Here is a 22,776-nt window from a genome sequence, read left to right as displayed (position 1 = left end):
TAGAACCATGCTGAAAAACGTTGTTTGCAGGTGTAAATAATTGGTACTTGGTCTATATGCATCTTTATTTGATGTTTTCAACTTGTTTTCCTACAATTTAAAAGGTGTTTAGTCTGGTAAAAAAAATATCTTATCAGATTAGATAAGATGTGCATTCGTCAGTACCCATTCATCACCATCTTGGATACCTGCCATCAAGCCTATAAAGCTAACTTCATGACAAATTTTATTTACTCTTTTAGTAGGAGAACATGAATAAACCTTTTCCCTGTGGCCTTTATTTTTCTGCATTTTTAATTTTATTTCTTGTCTAGTCTTTTCTAGCAACGGGATGGGTATTCTGTGTTTAGATGTTAGCGCATTAGGTTTATTATCACTACTGAGTTTTATATGATAATATCCTTTCAGTTGCCCTAGTCCTTGAAATTATCCAGGGAATTCTTGAACAGAATTAAAGCTCCTAATACTTTGCCCTGATTTTACGCTAGAACCATGCTGAAAAACTTTGATTGCAGGTGTAAATAATTGGTACTTGGCTATATGCATCTTTATTCGATGTTTTCAACTTGTTTTCTTACAATTTCAAAGGTGTTTAGTCTGGAAAAAAAGGATCTTATCAGATTGGATAAGATGTGCATTCGTCAGTACCCATACATCACCAGCTTGGATATCTGCCATCAAGCCTATAAAGCTAACTTCAAGACGAATTTCATTTACTCTCTTAGTAGGAGAACATGAATAAACCCTTTCCCTGTGCCCCCTTTTTTTTTCTGTATTTATGACAAACACTCCTTTGCTGGACAGAATTTTCTGTTGTGTTTATTTCCAACACCACTTGCAATTTTCGGTTATCTTTGCTTTGTCATAATTTTTTTATCTAATCCCTTATTTACGGATGCTTTTGGTTAAGAAAAATAATTCTCTCTCTATACTTTTTGTTGACTTTCAAAAATTGCTTGAACTGACAAGTTTTCACTAGTCAAAATTACTTGTCGCTTTTTAAAAGATTTGGATGATAATTTTTTTTTTATTGTTCTGGTTAGTGTAAGTTTATCATCCAGTGGAAGTCTCCCTTGTTTTTCTCACGGATGTCAACAACTATCCTGTCACGAAACAGTTTGCCATACAGCGATCCATTTTCACATTTTTACGTAGAATATAATGTGATAAATTTGTTCTCCGATTCCTTTTCTATCTGAATTCTTTGATTGAACTAGACTGGGTCAAAAACTGTATTCCTTTCAAAACAGTGATTGTAAATCTTTTTAAAACAATTTTGTAATCTGTTTGTACTCCTGTTAACAAATTAAATGAAGTATATATGTCTTCAGCTTTGCCTCCCATAAATAAATCAAAGAATTTACTTGTTCTTCACCTGACTGTTTATTTAGTCTGGATGCACAAAACAAAATCTTTCAAAACATTGTTTTCATTTCAACCTACTAGAAGGAACCAGTGCAGACTATGAAAACATATCTGGCAGAGTCACGTGATATGCAGGTACCAATTATTCTTCGACATTGTATTGTTGTCTGTATCTTGTTTGTAGTCTGCAAAGTTTCTGTCATTTTCATTGCATCATTCTGTCTGCCCAGAACCTGTTGCGGGTCCTCACTTTTGTATTTGTCTTACACTATGTAACCAACAGATGTTTCTCCTAGAGAGAGAGTGGGGTTGAAGAGTAAATTTTTGTTATTTTTCAGGGTGAAAAAGAAACAGCAATAAAACTGCATTGGTGCAAAAGTTCAAAGAAATATTTAATAATTGACTAGAGTGCTCTGTTCCTGCTTGATTGGCTCACCAACACCCGCTTGCCACCTGTGCTGCTGTGCTAAGCACTGTATTTCTGCAAAAATAAATATTGTATTTTCCTGCATATTATCTGTTAAAAAAGTTAAGTGCGGATCATACGCTGCTGTGGATTATTTGTGCTTTTTTTCCCTCTCTCTCTCAGCGCCAATGCATTGAAACTCAATTTACAGCAGGATTCACCAAAAGAGACAGTACCGTAGTCTGTAAAGTTTGTTTATTTTACATAGCTTGAATTTTCCTCTTATATGATTTAGGCTGTATAAAATAAAAAACCATACAGTCGGTAAAAGCAGTCTCCATTTTCAACCGTTTACTCATTTGTCTTTTAGTAATTAGCATACTGTGATCATGATATTAAGAAGAAATCGTTTTTTAGATTAATTTTGCACATAATTCCGAAAAAACAGAAATAAAATGTGGGATTTTTAAAAAAATTCCTTCCTTTTTTCTTTTAAAAAAAATTAACGTTAGTAGTGTCATGTTCTTTATAGTGAGAACAATAATAACATTCCGTCACTTGAGCATTTATTCAATCATGAATTCAGCATCATAACAAGATTGCAGGCGAACGCCATATGCGGTGGTTCCGCATGCATGTCTCCTCGTAGACTGTTGCCAATCTCGTTATACAAAAATGAAATATGATTACAATTAATGATAACAAATAATATTAAATAATACAATAAACATTGGGATTTTTACTTTTGTTAGCAACTACAGCTGGCTCCCACATTTTAAGTTGCCTGTTCTGAATACACACTTCATCCCCAGGCTTCAACTCTTTTGAATCCTTTGCTTGTCTGTCATAGTAAGACTTTTGCCGTTTCTGCCATTGTTTGAGTTTTCTCACCGGGTCCTCTAACACCTCAGCATTTAAAAGTTTCGAACAAATTGACAGTTTGGTTCTCCGTCTTCTGTTGAACATTAATTGAGCTGGAGATAACCCCAACCCTGAGATAGGTGTGTTACGGTATTCTAATATGCCTACCATAGGGCTTATATTTTCTTCAAATGATTTTTTTAATATCAATTTTACAATTCTTACAGCCTTTTCAACTAGACCATCGCTTTGTGAATGGTAAGGGCTTGTGAAAACCAAGTCAATGTCGCAATATTTTGCAAACTTTTTTAATTCGAAACTATTAAAGGGTACATTATCACTAATTATTGTCTCGGGAACTCCAAATCTGGCTATTAACAACTCTAACTTACTAGTTATTTCACTAATTGATTTACTTGTTACTTTTTCAAATTCAATCCAATATTTGAATAATAATCTACAACGACTAAGTAATTTATGTTTTTACAAAGCATTAGATCAATACCAATCTTTTGATAGGGTCTGTTAGGAACACTATGAGGCATTAATATTTCTTTAGTTTGCTTTCTTTTAAAAGCTTCACAAATTTGACAACCCTCTGTCATTCTCTCAATGTCACTACTCATTCCTGGCCAATACATTATCTCCCGTACTCGATTTTTAGATTTTTCAATTCTCAAATGTGACTTATAAATTAGTACTAACATTTTCTTTCTTAAAGCCCGAGGAATGTCAAGTTTATCATTTAAAAATAGAAGATTATCAGCTATATACAAGTCTGCTTGTAAATTGTAAAACCTTTTTAGATATCCTGACAATTTATGCTTATGTGGCCAACCCTCTTTAGAGAACTTGAATACCCACCTCAATTCTTTATCACTCTGCACGGCCTTTTGGATTTCTTTTAATCTCTGCTCACTGATTGGAAGGTGTCTAGAAACAGTATAGATCATATTTACCATATCTGGGTCCTCCAGCACTGTATCATTAATAAATACCCTTGATAAATATCTGCAATATACATTCGACTCCCTGGCACATAGTGAATTGTGTAATCATATTTTGTAAGTTTTAAAACCATTCTCTGTAATCGAAGAAATTTTATTAAGTGGCTTTGTAACAATCACTGTAAGTGGTTTGTGATCACTCTGAACATTCACTTTACGCTCATAAACCAAATTGTGATATTTTTCAAAAGCGAAAACTATGGCAAGCATCTCTTTTTCAATTTGAGCATAGTTTTTTTCTGTTTCTGTCAGACTGTGAGAAGCAAAAGAAACAGGATGACTCTTGAATTATACATGCCCCCAACCCATCTTTAGAGCTATCACACTGTAAGACAATATCTTTAGAACTACTAAAAACCTTTTACACTGGAGTGGAACTCAGCAACTCTGTTATTTTGTTAAAAGCCTGTTCTTGTTCAAATTCCCGCTGAAATTCATTGCATTGTTTTATCATCTCTCTTAAAGGTGCAGTTACCTGAGACACATTTGGTAAAAATTTAGAAAGAAAATTAATCATGCCTAACAATCTTCTTACATCTGTTTTACTGTTTGGCTTACTCATGTTCATGATTGCTTTTACATGACTTGAATCAGCTTTAATTCCCTCTTTAGAAATTATCAAGCCCATATATTTCACTTCCTGAACACAGAACTGAAACTTCTCCTTATTATACTTGATATTATTCTCTTTAGCTCTGTCTAACACTTGTCATAACACCTTATCATGGTCATCTAAACTTGTCTCTGTGATTATTAAATCATCAAAATATATTTCCACCCCCTGTATGTCCCCAAACATTTTCTGATTACGCTTAGTAAACACTTCAGGAGCTGATGCCATTCCAAAAGGGAGACAGTTAAACTTGTATCTCCCATAGGGGGAGTTAAAGGTGCATAACTCTGAGCTACCGTTATCTAATGTGGAATCTGCCAGAACCCCTCTTTTAAATCCAAAACTGAAAAATATTGTTTCCCTTCCAGTCTACTGATAATTTCATCTGATGAAGGGATGACATGATGCTCATGCTTAGTTGCCTTATTTTAAATTTCTAGGATCAGGATAAATCCTCAATTTTTCATTGGGTTTTTCCACTATTACTAAACTATTCACCCAATCAGTGGGTTTGTTGACCTGGGAAATTATTCCACTAATTTCAAGCTCTAACAATGTTAATTTTAACTGCTGGTGAAGAGCATGGGGAACTCTTCAAGTGGGGGTTATGATCGGTTTCATATTTTCGTTTAATTCCATATGATATGGTTCTCCTGGAAATTGCCCCAACTTCTGAAACACTCTCATACTTATGTATTATGTTTTCTTTGCTTATTATGACTTGATCTATCCATTCCACCAGTTTTAACAATTTACAAGCCTGCAATCTTGTTATGATGTTGAATTTATGATTGTGAATAAATAATGTTCAAGTGATGAAGTGTTGTTATTGTTCTGACTATAAAGAACATGACATGGTGTCAGAAGTGTTGAAAGCAGTCTTGTGACTCTTCATAAATCACGATTGTAGACTGTGTGTCTAAAATGGAGACGTTCAAGCTGCCATCAGAGATGAGCTTCTCAAATGGTAATGTCTGTGAAAACTGGAAGAGGTGGCTTCAGAAATTCAATAACTATATGCTGGCTACCGAGAAAGATGGGAAAGCTGACAAGACGAAAATTGTGATCTTACTGAATCTGCTAGGAGACCAGGGAGTGGAATTCTTCAATATGTTCAACTACGAGGCAGACGCAGATAAAGAAAAATACAGTGTCGTTATTCAAAAATTTAGACTTCTGTGTGCCTCGGAAGAACATAGTTTTTGAAAGGTTCTTGCTTTTCTTGTGCATCCAACAAGATGGGCAAAGCATTGACGCCTATGTAACACAATTGAAAACATTAGCTCCAACTTGCGAATTTGGCTCGCAGGAGGAAAGCCTTATTAGAGACAGGATCCTTCTCGGAATCTACAGCAAGAATCTCCAGGAGCGGTTGCTGCGCCAACCGGATCTCTCGTTAAAGCAAGCAACGGAGTTTGTGAGAGCTTTTAATAAGTAAAGAGCAGATAAAGACGATAAATGATGCAGGAGAGCCGTCAGCCAGAGTAGATGTTGTGAAGCGGAGCAATCAACAACGTAGCAGCGATCGAGAAAGTGTTTATGATTGCCGAAAATGTGGAAGAGCTCATAAGCGTTTGCAGTGTCCTGCATGGAATAAACAGTGTAATGTGTGTAGGTGAAAAGGGCATTTTACATCTCAATGCTTTATGAGTGGGAACCCATCCACTGGATTGAAAAGCAATACGGTAAAACGTGTAAATGAAATATGATTATGATTAATGATAACAAATAATATTAAATAATCAATACAATAAACGTACATATGTTACAAGCAGTTAAAAAAAAACTCTGCAGAGCCAAATGTTTTCCGCGAACGCCGTTTGTGCGTTCGTCTATATTATGCAAGATTGCCTTTATGTTTCTAGGGGTTAAAGGAAAGGAAATGATATTTAATATTGTTTTAAAAGACTTATTGCATCTGCTCACATTTTTCTACTGTCATTCACATACAAGTTACAAGTTAAAAAACATAAATGTTGTGAAACCACAATCTGATAATATTTTGTGTTCTACTGTAATATAAACTTGTTTATTTTGAAGGTGAAGTACACAATTTTCTTTTATAGGAAAGAATTGTGAAAGTAGTGAGGCAGGATGTTGGTGGCTTAGGCTTAAGCATAAAGGTATTTAAGTTTTTTTTTTTGTGCATGAATTAAGTAATTTGAACCTTTTTATCTCTTCCTACCTTTTTTTGAAGTATTAACATTGCTTCCAACCTCCTCATTCTTTCAATTTTTTCTCTCTCCCACTATATCTTGAGCATGTTAGGTAAATACAGGATGCCTTTTTACCTTATTTTTATTATGTTTTAAAAAAATATTCACTGCCTTTCTTTTATATTTAGGGAGGTGCTGAAAATAAGCTCCCAATTTTAATATCAAGAATTTTCAAAAGCCAAGCTGGTGAGTAGTGTTTAGTTTATAATTACATACATTATAGATAAATATCTGTAGTCAAAATCTTGCTTTTATTGTAAAATATTTCCATTCTTGATCTTCCTTAAATTTGGATAGATTAGGGTTTTGTTTGAGATAGTATAAATCACATTCGAGTTACTTGTATATGAACTGTGAATTTTTTTAGTTTTATAAATGTGAGATAGTTTCAGCATTCAATTTATTAAGATGTTATAAAAGAATTTTTCTTTTTAGCTGATCAGACTGGCAATCTTTTTGTGGGGGATGCTATTCTGACAGTAAGTCACATAAATTTGACTCTTACTTTTAAAATAGTTTCCGACAGCACTGGAGAGAAACATTCAAAAAGCATAAATTTGATACTTTTTTGTCTAATATTGTATGCAGCTTCTCTTGGAAACGTGTGCTTTATTTTTGTTATTTTTATAACTATTACTAAACATATTTTCCATATGCTTTACTTTGTAGGTAGTTTCTATGTGGGTTGTACAAATAATTGCATATGGTGAAAAATAGTAACCTATAAAATTAAATTCACATCTTTCAGTCAAAATTTATACCAAATAAGCTTTACATTATGTTCCTACACATTACAAATAAATCGAACATCTATTTTGCTAAGTCTGATACTCTTTTTTGTTACGCCAAAGTCTGTTAAGTTTTTAACTTTTAGTCAGTATTTAGTCAGTATTGGTCAGTATTTTACAAATTTTGGTCAGTAAAGTCAGTATTTTTGACCCTCCAAACTGTTTTACCCCGAATGGCAAATTAAAAAAAAAAAAAAAAAAACCCAAGACCATCAAGTTAGGTCCCTTGTTGAATTGACATGAATTCTACAATATGACATAGCTCTCAAAAACAAGCTCCAATGGTGCTTCCTGCAATTTTGGGAGAGTCAACCTTTTACTGTAATTAATGCTTTTAATTACTATAATTATGTAAGAATATGTCAGTATCTATTTCTTTAGTGTTTAGTTAAAGGAGGAAGTCTAAAATCACAGCAATAAAAGAAAATCTATGACAAGCTTTGCATTGGCAGAAAAGAGGCAGTTCCAAAAATTTTAACTCTTAAACACCAGGATGTTTCTTCCGGAAATTACTGTAGCATCAGTTACATCTCCCACTAAATTCATACTCTTCAGACTTTTCACTAGATTCTGTTGTTTGATAATAGAAATGTTTGCTTGTTTTCATGATAGTTTAAGTCAGTAGTGCTCAACTGCAACCTGTGGGCCACATCTTGCCCGCAAAGCTGACCCGTGTGGCCTGTTGCTTGTTCAACTTTATAAAACGAAAATCGTGATCTGCTCCTTTTTCCTCATTTGGAAAACAAATATTCGATATTTCTTTCTGAAAAACATGTACAAACTTCGCTTTAATAAAATCTGCATAGAGTAATGATAACAATAATTCTTGGTTTGTAAATTTATTTTCTATGTTCTCAAGAACAAGTTTAAAAAAAAATTACAGGTATTCTGGCCTGATAAACAAATCATTTTAATATAAGGTGTGGCCCTCGGGTAGAAAAAGGTTGGGCACCACTGGTTTAAGTGAATTAGTAAAATGGGCAATTTGACTGGACAATTATTGTCAAAGCTGGTTCCGACATATTTAACAAGTCTTAGATAAGTAAATGCCAGAGCTGTTTTAGATTACCTATGTTGTGAAACTGCAGCTGCACAACCTTAAATATGTTGATAGGGTAGTTTTCCCACCTATTTTATTCTTTATATTCCATGAACATATTTGCATTCATTGATAATTAATTTAAATATAGTGTTGTAAAATAAAAATAATAATATCTGCAATTGCCAAGTGGTAGTCTTTTACAGAGATACGCGTTTTGCGGCTTGTAACTAGCATTCTTATGATTTTTAAAAGGTAATGTCACCAGTTAAGTGATTTCATGTGTGCACAACTGTCAGTAGTATTAGTATGAAGCATTGTTCGCTTTATTTATATCTGCAGGAATCGATACTCGTAATTCTTTCCCTAGATACTTTGACATACCATTTCGTTTGCACCATAATTAAGCATTGTGCTGCAATGAATCAATGTTTAAAATGAGTTAAAATAAGCCTATAAAACAAATTAAAAAAAAATAATTAAAATTAAATTCTTAGGTAAATGATATCAGCCTTGAGCATGTGAATCATGATGATGCTGTAAATGTCTTACGAACTGCTGGTGATGAAGTTACTTTACGGGTTAAGCACTATAAAGCTGCACTTCCATTTCTTGCAAAAAGTTGTAAGTACAATTTGAATTTTATTTTTAAATTTTATTTTAAGTGAAGTGTTTAATAAAGAAAAAGTCAGGCAATAGCCTATGCTATTAAACTATTTATTACTGCATATATTATTGTGTGTGTATATATATACAACCCAAATTCAAAATAATAGAATACTTCCCACTTTTTGGAAAAACATTTATTCTAACCAAATATAAGTGAAAATTAGGTATTTAAATGAACGTGGTACCTTTCTTAGATCTTAAAGTGTGCATTTCATTTCAAATATACTCAATTAAAAATAGTCTTAGACAGAGTAATCCAAAAATTTATAGTGAGGAAGTTTTACATTGAGTCAAAAAATTAGAATATTCATATTGAAGGGGGAAAAACACTTCCAAAAGAAACAATATCAATACTAGAGTGCGTTATTTTTTGCTGGACTCAAAATGCTTTAATCCTTTCTCACACGGATTTTACCACCTATTTACATTAATTGTTTCTGACTCTGTTTCCATATTCTCTTCAATACGGCGCCAAGCACAATTTTGTTGGCGGGTATCAGGTTTTGAACCGCTTTTCTTAGATTTGACGGTGCCACAAATTCTTGATCAGGGTTGGCCGGATCGGACCCAATTGGGTTGGACCCAATGGGTTTTTTTGAAAAAACCCATTTAAAAAAAACCCATTATTTTACCCACTTTTGGGTTTTTTAAATTTTCTGAGAAATTTTTTAAAAAATTGATTAACTTAAATACTTTTACAATTTAAACTTATTTTTTAGTTGTTCTTTACCACAGGCAATGTACATAAAAAATGAATTTTGAACTTTAATAGTATTTCTTATAACTCTTGACGGCATTAAAAAAATACTTCAAAGATTTTAAATAAATATATTAAACTTTTTTCTTTAACTGGTCAATAAATAACTCAAATTATCTTGACTTAGTCCTGTCCTGTCTGATTTTCTCAATATTTGTAGATTGTACAAAGGAAACTACTCTAGCTAAAAGGCTTTCATGTGAATTATTTTCTGCAAACCAACACGTCACAAATCTCGTATAAACAAGGTATATTTTTTAGAAATCAACAGGTTTCTCAAATGGTCAGACACAAACAGAATAGGATGTACAGTATTTTCATTATCTTACGAAAAAGTTTAATATTTCTTACTCTGTACACAGGAATAGAAAAATAGGCAACATAAAGTTCAAAGAAATGTCTTGTTTAAGCTGGAATTCACTAAAAAGGGATTTTTAAACTATTTGAGGTTCTACAGTAGTTTTGCATAACAAAATGAAATAGAATAAAGTAAAATGCAAAAAAAAAAATCATAGTAATTAAAAACGAACAATAGATTTTATCACGCAAGAAGTAACTTTGACTTAACTGTTGGTAATCATGGAAACTAAAAAATCTGAAACTTCACCATTTTTGGGTTTTGTAGTCTTTTACTTTTCTTCAAAAAACTCTGAATTTTAACTAGTTTTCCAGCTTTTTTACCCCAAGACAATTTTTGCACTTTACCCATATACTTATGCTACAATATGTTACAAGTACTCCACATTTTCCCCAAAAAAAGACAAAAAAAACCCTCATTTCTTTTAAAAAACCCAGCTTTAGTTGGGTTTTTTTGGGTTTTATTTAAAAAAAACCCAAAAAAACCCTGGGTCCATGGGCTTTTTTAAAAAAACCCGGGTTTTTGCCAACCCTGTTCTTGATCGTATTGAGATTGGTAAAGTTGCTTGACCAATTTAATACCGAAATTCCGCTTTCTGTTTAAAATCTATGGCTCAATTTAGAGATGTGACACGGAGTAAAATCTTGCTGAAAAATAAAATGTGTCACTAAATGTATAACTGCTGTGCCTCAGATGAAGTCTCATGCAGTATTATTGATAAACAGCGGAAGTCACACATTGTTTTATTTTAAGATATATATAACTTCCCAACTCCTGCAGCCCTCATGCACCCACAAACTAAGAAGAATGTGTCAAAGTGAAGATAACGTCTGTCTTCTTTCAAATTATTATATCAGTATATAGATATTAGTAATGCACAACAGCAACTTTTTAAACTTAACTTTTATTAAAATGGCAAGAATCAAAGCACACTACTCGTGCATGTTACAACAACGAGCATGGCAAGTAGGCTAGCGTTGCCAATCATGAATACAAAACATATGTTACATCCCCCTTTTACATCAAGTGTTATAATCTTTCAAATAAGATTTTTTCGATACACGCCCAGATCTTGTCCGCACAGTTTGATTATTATTATTTGATAATGTAAAACTTGGGTTATTGTTGGTTCGATTTAAGTTTGATGAAATTATGCCCTCATTAGGTGAATTTTCATCAATATCAAAATCCATATGAGAGTTAAAATTAACATTTGATGGTATTAAATGTTTTCTGTTCCTCGTGAGAACCTTATTAGATTCAGTTCTTATTTTGTATGATCTAAGGTTTTTCCCATAAGCAATGACTTTTCCTGGCTCCCATATTTTCTTAAGGAAGTTTTTAACAAGTTCTTTCTCTTTTAACTTCAATTGCCTGAGTGGTTTTGCTGATTTATCATAATAAAACTTTTGTTTTATTTGTCGCTGCTTTAAGCAATCACTAATATCTTTAAAGATTTCCGGATTTAATAGCTTATTGCAGATGGGAAGCTTAGTTCTTAACCTGCGATTGAACATCATTTAGGCTGGGGATAACCCTATGCCTGCTATTGGAGTGTTTCGGTATTCTAACAATGCCACAAGAGGACTTATTACTATCTTCATAGGCCTTTTTGAATAAGGCTTTAGCAATCCCAACCCCTTTTTCTGCCATACCATTGCTTTGTGAGTAATATGGGCTGCTGAATGAAATTGTTATGTCCCACTCTTTACAGAATTTCTTAAATTCCCAGCAGTTGAAAGGGCTATTATCACACACAATTATTTCAGGAATACCAAACCTGGTCAATACCTTTTTCAATACTTTAAGAATGTCCTCAGCTGATTTACTTTTCAGTTCTTCAACTTCAATCCACTTAGAGAAATAGTCGGTTATGACAAGATAATTAATGTTTTGAAAATACATGATATCCATCCCAATTCTTTGAAAAGCTTGGTCAGGTATTTCATGGGGTTGTAATGGTTCTTTAGTTTGATCTTTACGAAATTCAGCACATATTACACAGTTCTCTACAGTTCTTTCAATGTCTTTTGAAATGCCTGGCCAGTATAAGATCTCTCGTGCCCGACTTTTACACTTTTCAATACCCATGTGAGCTTCATGGATAAGTGTGAGCATTTCAGATCTAAGTATTTTTGGGACTACTATTTTATTATTTACTAGTGGCACCCGTACGGCTTTGCCCGTAATAGAAAAATTAAAAGGTCTTTTGGTTCGCCTGTATATTTACAAATAATGTATGGTGAATTTTCTCACCAATTGGCTTGTACCCACGTTACAGTTCCACTTTATGATAATTTCGTATCTCGCCAATTGGCTTGTGCCTATGTTACGGTTCCACGCTATGATAATTTCGTAATTTATCATAGTTTTTTTCTTAAAATTGGAATAGAAAAAGAACCACATCGAATTTTCGAAAAATCGCTTCGAGGTGCACACCCCCATGCTACAAACTAACTTTGTGCCAAATTTCATGAAAATCGGCCGAACGGTCTAGGCGCTATGCGCGTCACAGACATCCTACAGACATCCTCCGGACAGAGAGACTTTCAGCTTTATTATTAGTAAAGAAGAATAACAAATCATGATCTAGATACAACTCATTTTTTAATTTGTCGTATTTCTTTAAATTGAAGGGAATTTTCTTTTTGTGTGGCCACCCCTGTTTACAAAAACTAATGATAACTTTTAGTTCATCATCCCCCTCCAACGCTTTTTAAAACTGTTCTTTTCTACTGTCATTCATTGGTAAGCATCTAGAAATAGAGTGTACAGTATGCAACATGTCAGGATCATCAAGTACCTGATCTTTAATAAATGCTTTAGACAATACATCTGCCAAAAACATGTCTTTTCCTGGCAAGTAATTGATAACTAAGTTGTATTTTAGTAATTTTAAAATCATTTTTTGTAAGCGAGTGGTGATTTTATTATGAGGTTTTTTTACGATTGTGGTTAATGGTTTGTGATCACTTTGCATTTGAACCTTATGCCCGTAAATAAAATTATGATATTTCTCACAAGCAAAAACTATTACTAATAGCTCTTTCTCCATCTGGGCGTAGTTTTTCTCACATTCGGTTAGACTTTTAGAGGCAAAGGATACTGGCTGTCCTTCCTGCAGCAAACATACTCCTAGCCCATCCTTTGAGCTATTGCACTGAATTGTGATTTCTTTAGAGCTGCTAAATACTCTTAAGACTGGGGCAGTACTGATCAGTTTTTTTTATACAATTAAATGCCTCTTCCTGTTCAAATGACCATTGAAACTCAGATTTATCCTTCAACAGTTCTCTCAAGGGTGCAGTAATCTTTGACACATTAGGGATAAATTTTGCTAAAAAATTTACCATCCTCAAAAGTCTCCTTATATCTTTTTTGCTGGTAGACTTTTCTAATTCATTGATAGCTCTGACATGCGATTCCTCAGGCTTTACCTCTTTTGCCGAAATTATTAACCCCATATATTTGGCCTCATCAGCTCGGAACTGAAATTAAATTTAAATTAAGGATTAAATTTAACGTTATGAGATTTGGCTCTCTCTAATACTTTAATTAATGTGCTGTCATGATCTTGTTTGTCAATTCCAGCAATTATTATATCATCAAAGTAGATTTGAACACGTTTTATATCACCAAAAATTTTTTCATTTTGTTTTTGGAAGACTTCTGGAGCCAAAGCAATACCAAAAGAAAGTCTTTTAAATTTAAACCGTCCAAAGGGAGAGTTTAATGTGCCAACAGCGCAGGCTGAGGGGGCCCGGGCCCCTTCCAAAATCTGGAAAAAAATTAACTAAAGGTAGTTATTTTTTGGTTTCAGTTTGCTCACAAATAATTTCCAAACTTTAGGCTGCAAAAAAGAAAAAATAAATAAATAAATAAATAAATAAATGAAAAAATAATGAAAGTGCTAATAATAATTATAACTGGTTATTTTTAATTATTTTATTATTAACACGGATTTCCGAACTGGGTGTCACAGAACGAGATGAGGGGTACCGGGAAGTACCCATGGCAACAATAATATGTATATAAAACTAGACTAGAATGTCGTGAGAAAATTCTAATTCTTTCAAAAGGTGCTGCGAATTGTTTGGGAACCCTGCGTTAGAAGTCGCCAGGTAATGCTGTGATGTTCAGAAGGGGTCAGGGGCTGCTTACCCCTTACTCAAGAAAAGAACGTGTCTTGGGGAAGCAAAGTTATGTTACAAAAAGAAAAGCAAATAATGTTGAGGAAAAAAACTCAATTATTTCAAAAAGAAACCTTTAAATTAAAAATATTTAACAGATGCAGTTTATTGCTTAGCAAATTAAGTTCCCCTTTCTCCTTAAGTTCTCCCTCCCCCTTTTTTTTCTTAGTCAGTCTGGAAGGGTTTTCAAATTGCTTCCCTCCTTAACTCTCGTCCCCTGCAAGAAAATTAAAATAAGTTTTAGTTGTTCAATTGGAGTAATAATGGAAATTGATATCCTAAAAATTCATTTATTTAGGCGCTTTTCGGCCATCAATTTCAAAACATTTCTGGAGGAAGGTTTCCTAACCAACATCCTTTCACTAAGATTACGACCAATTATTTAAAAGAAAAACCACCTCTAAAAAACACCCAGGAACTAAAAAGCAAAAAATAGTTGATCACATTTACATAGAATTTCTTTCCCAAACCTATAAATCAAATTTATTTTACAATTACAGTTCAAAAATCAATTAAACTAAACACCCAATTATAAAATAAACACAGATTTTAAATAATGTACGACAAATTATTTTAATGCCTAACTAATTATATACGATCTCTTAATTTTTAATCACATGTCAAGTCGATGCCTCTTATCCTATAAACTACTACCTAAACTAACTGACAACCCACCGAATCCTGAGCCCTTCGGAGAAAGATCCCTTACCACTCCTTAGTTCTAAACGTCTCCAAAACACTACCTGAAATTGAGTTTTACCTTTCAGGGGAGGACTTTCTCTTCCTTTTCAAAAATTGCCTAGTGTTAAGAAAAAATCTGAATTGCTTTTAAAAAGAACCTTAAAATAAAAAAATTCAAAAGTTGCTGACTATTCTTCAGGTAATCACGCTAACGTTACCAAAACCGCTAACGTTTCCAAATAGGGTCCACATTCACGTTTTTAAGACTTCAATTACAAAATATTTCGGACGAGGCTCAGACTGCTCCCGAATGAAATCTGAAAATGAAAAACCTAAGATTTCGAAAAGTGGAGAGCATTTAAATCCCTCCATCTAGTATCACTGAATATCCCTTTAAAACTTCGTTTTTTAGGACTTCAATTTCAAATTAGTTTTGGGGGGAACCCTAGAACCGTCCTGTCCATAACATCATCAAAGTTAATCTGAAACTGCGTTTTTAGCTCAGGGTTCGTACGGGTCATGGAAATCCTGGAAAGTCATGGAAAAAAATTTAGCGAATTTCAGACCTGGAAAAGTCATGGAAAATTGAAATTTTCGTTCAAAGTCATGGGAAATTATTTAAAGTCATGAAAAAATGTCCTGGGCAAGGAGAAAGTTACAGTTGCTAAAAGAGCATCAGAAATATTGAGTGGTTTAACAGTCTTACATATTAAAACTGGAAAATTGATTGATCGCAAAAACAATTCTGAATTTTGAAATCTCATTACATCCACTTCTGTAGCAGCCGCTCGTCTTTTTTTGCAATGTGATTTTACTGCTTGGACATCACTCGTTTTGCATTTACCATTATTTTCAAGACTTTTAATATTCTGTAGTAGCAAACTTGCACATTCTTGATTTTGCCACGCCCACTTAAAAAATGCAATTCAATTGCATCCGAGTTTGTTTCCATCACTCGTAAAAACTTTATTACTAAATTTATCAGAGTTTATCTCAATTTGTTGAAAGTTTCAGAAAATGTAAATCTTTAGTCGGGTGATAAAACACACAGAAATAGGGGAATTCTAATACTCTAAAACAGTACTGCCCAACATACGGAAGGCAGAACTAATCCATGCGACCCACTGCTACGTTCCATGTCAGGAATCAAACCCTATGTTCAGAAATTTCTGAACCTATTAATTTATATGCATTTGCAAATGTGCAAATAAGTAAACAAGTACATTTGAATCAGAAGATTTATTCGCTACTGAATGTTTTTCTTTCTTTTTTTTAAGTATAAATATTTGGTTTAGAAACATGAATTTACTGAAGAATGGCTTTTCTTCAATGAACCAAAGTACTGTCAAGCTATGTGTATGCTTAAATGCACTGCTCATGCTAAAAGGCAACCTTTGAAGCAAATTTATTGAAACTTAGTTTTAATGACTCATTCAACCTTTGTCCCATTCATTATCATTTTACCTGTTTATAAAGATTATTAGACATTTAAGCACCGTTATATTTCATTCACTGTAGTTTTACTAAGATGAAGACAAATAAGAATAGAGTTTAGTTTTTAGGTGTACACTGATATTTTTTCAATCTCAAGTAAGTGTTTCAATGAGGTAGAAGCATTCACGTAGAAGTTTCGCTAATGCTCATTTCCAAAAAATTTCCAGTTTGAAATTAAATAGTACTATTCTCATCATGTAACAAGGTCATGAAATTTTTTTATGAAGTCATGAAAAAGTCTTGGAAAAGTCATGGAATTTTTTCATCCGAATAGGGTATGAACCCTGTTAGCTCTTCAATTTCAAAAAATTGAGCAGAGGGGGATGGATTTCGTGCTCTCTCTCTTTTTTTAATCAATCGGTCTGGCAATTTAAAGAAGCCCGTTCTTTACTTTATTCTAATGTCAACAGTCTATAATGGCGTTTTTAAGATTTCAATTTCTAAAAATTTTAGCTGAAAGCCCTCCAAATTTTTCCTCCCTGTAGCATCATCAGAGACCGTCTAAAACTGCGTTCTTAGGTCTAACAATTTCAAAAAATTTCCGATCGAAAACACTCTGACCCCCCACCCCCTCGTTGGAAGCGAGAGTTTTTTTAAGAGTGCCCTCCTAAAACCTTTTTTTTTTTCGGTTGCGCCACTGGGTGACAATATGAAGTTATTGTCCCACCTCGAAAAAAAAGAGATGAAGGCACTGTTGCCACTTCTCCCAAGAAATATGGAAATTGCAAAAAAAAGGGGGGAGGGGTGCTGATCTTGGTTTTGGGTCCCGTCCAAAGTAAAAACATATATATGCCACTGAAATGTGCATAGATCAGAGCTTTTGCTATCCAATGGGATTTGCCAAAAACCCTCTTTAAGATCTAGCACAGAAAAATATTTCTTTCCCTCTAATTGACTAACTATTTCATCACTAGATGGAATAATATGATGTTCCCTTTTTATAGCTTTATTCAGATCACTTGGATCTAAGCATATCCTCAATTTCCCATTTGTCTTTTCAACCACTACTAAGTTGCTCACCCAATCTGTAGGTTTATTTATATGCTCTATTACTCCCTTATTTTCCAACTCAAAAAATGTTTCTTTTAGATTTGCTAAAAGTGTCTGGGAAATCCTTCTAGAAAGACTTATTACCGGAGTAACATTTTCATTAACCTCAATATGGTGGGGCTTACCAGGGAAAGTACCAAGTCCCTGAAAAACATCACCATATTTGGTCGAAATTTCATCCTTGTTAAGGATTTCTACCTGATCAATTCTTTGAATTAATTCTAACATTTCACATGCTTGTAAGCCTAATATTGGATTTGAATCAACATTTACAACAATAAATTTTAACAATACAGTATTTACATTATTATTTACAGAACAAGATAAATTAACGTAACCTTCAGGTTTCAACTTGTGGTTACTATATGATGTTAGCAGTACATCAGTACTGATTAGTACGCATAATTTATTGAGTTTCCTACCTTTGTAAACAGACAGAGGTAAAATATTTGCCTCTGCACCTGTGTCCAATTGAAGGAAATTACTTGACCATTAATGGTCACATCTTTTGACCAAGATTTCTCTCTAGGCTCTGAGCCTGCACTTACAACGTCAATGTAGAGACTCAATATATCGAGCTCACTGTTAGACTGTATCTCGTTCACGTGACGAGGACCCGATTTATTTCTTTCAGGATTTTTTTTCCCTTTATCGTTACCCGATTTGCACATTTTTGCAAAATGATTCTTCTGTTTGCACACGTTACACAGCTTGTTGAACGCAGGGCACTCTCTTTTCTTGTGTGTTCTCCTGTACCTGCCACAATCTAACTCTTGGTGTGATTTTGCTGAAGCAGTGCTCTTTGTAGGCCTCCTCTTCGCTTTCAGCACATCCACTTCCGTTTTGAAGTCGCCCGAGTTGCAGATCGTTTTGTACTGCTACTTGCTGGCTTCCACTGCCCGGATGAAATCGGTAGCCTTCTTCAAAGTCATGGCCGGTTCCCGAAGAAGTCTCTCTTGGAGGGATTTCTCGCGAATACCCAAGACGACTCTGTCGCGAATGAGAGACTCTTCCTGATCTGTGAATTTGCAAGTTGCTGCGTACGTCCTTAACTGGGTGACATATGAGTCGTGTTGGCAAAAGCCATTATTTTGGTTCTTGGAGAGATTCGTAAAAAGCTTGACTGTATTTTAAATTGTTTAAAACTTACCTATAAATACAAACCTATCCGAGAAAAATAGATTCCCGGTTTTAAAAGACGTAAATTATTCGGCGGACGTATGAAATCCCCAAGTGACTAAACACCCAACAAGTCAATCATGTGTTTCGCTCATCGGCGGACGTGACGTCAGGCCTCAAGAGTTGAGGATCTTTCTGCTGAAAGCAGTGAAGAAGATTGAAAGCAGTGAAGAAGACACAGTCAACAAGTCGATTGACTGTCCTTGTTGCGAGCAAGAAAAGAACTTAAATCACTCAAATACCACATTTCTGCACGGTGCACAATAATCGGTGAATTTACTTACGATGTCGTCCTACTTATCTTTACTGGCTGTATCATCAAACTTAAATGTATTGAAGACGGAGACTCCTTTGTCGCCTAGAAAACTGAGGAGTATGGCGATTTTTGTCTTGTCACTTTTTCCACTTTTTTCCGTCGCCAACATAAAATTCTCAAACTTTTGATACCACAGCTTCCATGTTTCTGGCACATTACCAGTTGAGAAGCTTATCGGAGCTGGTGGCTTAAACATCTCCATCATATCTGTTGTTTGAACACAAAAGTTCCAATGCTCAGAGAGGTCTACTGCAAGCGTTTCCACCTGACACCATGTCTTGTTTCATATTATTATATCAGTATATAGATATCAGTAATGCACAACAGCAACTTTTTAAACTTAACAACTTTTATTAAAATGGCAAGAATCGAAGCACACTACTCGTGCATGTTACGAGCATGGCAAGTAGGCAAGCGTTGCCAATCATAAATACAAAACATATGTTACACGTCTGATACAAGATTTCTCATACGCTTTTCTTTTTAAACGTCAAACCCGAACACCTTTTTTTGTTCACACATATTTTTAAAAAAAAGATTCATCTCTGAATATAATACTTTTCCAGCCTTATTGCCCTGTTGTCTCGGGCCCAAGTCTGTAGGGGGCTTAATATTTTTAAAACTAGGTGTGAAATATAAGGGTAAACAATATGGAGGGGGGGCCAGGAAAAGTCATTGTTGAATGCCCCAAAATTTCTGTGCACGCCCTTGTTGTAGACATATTCAAAGTCCGCATGTACTCTGATACTTTTCATGGTTAAAGTGATGCCTCGCTTCAATATGTTTGGTTGGTTTATGGACTAGGTTTTCAGTGGTTTTTTCTCCATGTAATTAAAAAATCTTAACTGGTTAGCCTTGTATATTTATGTACGTAATAGAAAAAGTTGAATTGGTTGGAAATATTTCATTAACTATAAGAAAAGAAAAGCTATTAAAAAACTTAAATTATGTTAAATAAACAAATAAATGGATCATTTTAATACACTCACTGGCCAATGAATTAGAAACTTTTGTTATTCAGATTTGATCTGGAGGGTGTATCATGATATGTAGCATGTTCTGCTAGCATGGAAGTGGTGCCCCGGTGTTCCTCGAGGGTAAGCAAACAGCAATGCGGTACCTAGATATAATGGCATGTCAAGTGCACCCTGCAATGTAGAATTTTTATTAGGGATGCACCAGATATCCGGTAACTATTCGGTATCCGGCTGATTTTTTAACTATCCGGAAGTATGAGGTATCCGATCCGGCAAGCCACTCCGGATCCGGATATCCGACAGTTTTTTGCAGGATATCCGAGCAGTTATCCGGAGCATAATTCTAACGCCGATCTTAACTTGAGTCCATTGGAAATTTTAGAATGTTGAATAAAGTAATTATTGCTTTTCCCAGAATAATTATTTTAACTAAGACTTTCAACTGATATTTAGCATTTAAAATAGACGGTGAGTATAGCAGTGAGAAATAACAGCTATAAGTTATTGCTTCATTTTCTTCTTTCTAGTTTTTTAATTGTATAGTATGATTTTTAATAATATATTTAAGAATTTATTTTGTATTTTTTAAGAATGTGTATTTTTATTTTTTCTAGAATTAAAGTAAAATTTAAGTTTATTGTTCAAATGTAAATTTATAAATTCATTTAAGAAAGATTGAACATGTTTAGCAAATTTTTTAATATTATATATAAGATGTTAATTTGCATCATTAAGAATGTGACTTTATTTTTTGGAATTCAGTAAAATTACAAGTTGATTATTTAAGAATTGGTTTATTAATTTATTTTTAAAACCATGAACGTGTTTAACACGACTCTTAATAGTTTGTTTAAAATGTTAATTTGCATCATTTACGAATGTGAATCTTTATTTTCTGAAATTAAAGTGAAATTTTCAGTTGATTATTTAAGTATAATTTTATTCATATTTTAAAAAGATTGTTAACATGTTGAGAATGACTTTTAATAATATATTTAAGATATTAATTTGCATTTTTTAATAATGTGAATCGTTATTTTCTGGAATTAAAGGGAAATTTTAAGTGTGATTATTTAAGCGTAAGTTTATTCATTTGTTTTTAAAAAGTGAACGCGTTGAGAATGACTCTTAATACTGTATTTAAGATGTTAATTTGCATCTTTTAAGAGAGTGAATCTTTGTTTTCTGGAATTAAAGAAAAATTTTCAGTTGATTATTTTAGCATAAGTTTATTAATTTGTTAACTGGGGTGCCCACCTAGGGGGGAGGGATGTTTTAGGGGCGTTTTTCTCTCTTTTGGGGGGCTTTCTATTTGGGGGGTATTTATGGTTTTTAGGGGGTGGGCCCTTCTCTTAGGGAGGCACCCCTGTATTTAAGATGCTAATTTGCATCTTTAGAGAGAGTGAATCTTTGTTTTCTGGAATTAAAGTAAAATTTTCAGTTGATTATTTTAGCATAAGTTTATTAATTTGTTAACTGGGTTGTCCACCTGGGGGGGGGGGTGTTTTAGGGGTATTTTCTCTTTTTTGGGGGGCTTTCTATTTGGGGGGTATTTATGGTTTTTAGGGGTGGGTCCTTGCTCTAAGGGGGGGGTGGCACCCCTGTATATAAGATGCTAATTTGCATCTTTAGAGAAAATGTACCTTTATTTCTGGAATTAAAGTAAAATTTTAAGTTGATTATTTAAGAGGCCGCATCAGACAGATTCCCGGTTTTCGACTCCCTATGTTAATCTACGGGGCAGAATATCTTCTCATTCTAGCGATAGCTCATCGGGAAATTTAGATTTTCAAACTTTTTTTTTTGTACTTAATCTATGACGATTATGGCGTGTTTCTATATTTACGGTTTTTCATTAAAATAATTCAAAAATTTTTTATACGAACTTGAAGTTGAATTTTGAGAAAAGGTGAATTTTTGACGAACCAGGAGGAGTATTCGGATTTTTAAAAATATAGAAGCATAGTGTATAATCTCGGCTTTCTAAAAATGTTAAAATATTTTCGATAGCTTTATTAGAACAACAGTAGTCACTCAAATGGTGAGCCTATTTCAATTCACAAACTAAAAATTTCCATCCCCCTTTGCGAAAGTACGAGATGATCCTCTGCGCGAGTGATTTATGGCCTTTTCGGGGAAACGGTCGTCAGCTCCCCACTTGTGGGCGGGTTTCTTCTCCACCTGCTGTCCACAGATCGAATGTCCTAAAAAGCTCTCTGGCAAGCATTTTTTTTCCTTCGCTTGAGAATTGCGAGGAAAAAACTTGGCGAAAATGACGCTCTTTGATAATTTTAATTTTCCTTTGTTTTTAACAAATAATACTTTTTTTTTTGTTAAATTATGTATATAAACACAAAATTTAAGCTTTAAAAAGTATTTATTAAGTACGATTTAAGTGCAGTAGCGAAGCGTTTTGAGGGATTTGGGGCTCCCCTCAATGGGATAAAATTAATTCAAATCATCCATTAAATAATTTTAATTAATTTCTCCACAATGTAAATATATATATTTTAAATTATTATATCATATGAAAAGGAAAGACTATTTGAACAAAATCCCTTTTATTTGCTTTTCGAGTAACATTAGAGTTTAAGGTCAGTGCGAAGAAGACATGTAACTCACTGGTTTTAAACCCAAGAGCATATAATGTCACAAAATGTCCATTTGTTTGGTTTTTTCCCCCATAGAATCAGTAATTAACATTAAAAGAAAAAATAAAATAAGTATGCACTTACGTAGAAAAGTCATGGCGGACAAGAAAGCAAATCATAAGTTTATGATGGCTTTTTTTCAGCTTATAAGAAACCGCA

At 33.8% G+C, this 22,776-nt stretch overlaps 1 protein-coding gene across 1 annotated transcript in view; it reads left to right on the top strand.

Annotated features, from left to right (window-relative positions):
- Window positions 1-22,776, top strand: part of LOC129229234 (gamma-1-syntrophin-like) — a 152,182-nt gene that overhangs the window by 46,597 nt on the left and 82,809 nt on the right. Inside the window, exons 3-6 of the mRNA XM_054863498.1 lie at window positions 6,319-6,375; window positions 6,597-6,654; window positions 6,904-6,947; window positions 8,793-8,919. Of these exons, the coding sequence (XP_054719473.1) occupies window positions 6,319-6,375; window positions 6,597-6,654; window positions 6,904-6,947; window positions 8,793-8,919 (286 nt within the window). The remainder of the gene's footprint in view (window positions 1-6,318; window positions 6,376-6,596; window positions 6,655-6,903; window positions 6,948-8,792; window positions 8,920-22,776) is intronic.

The sequence above is a fragment of the Uloborus diversus genome, chromosome 9, assembly GCF_026930045.1.
Source record: "Uloborus diversus isolate 005 chromosome 9, Udiv.v.3.1, whole genome shotgun sequence".
NCBI lineage: Eukaryota > Metazoa > Arthropoda > Arachnida > Araneae > Uloboridae > Uloborus > Uloborus diversus.
This window is presented reverse-complemented; position numbering and strand designations above follow the sequence as displayed.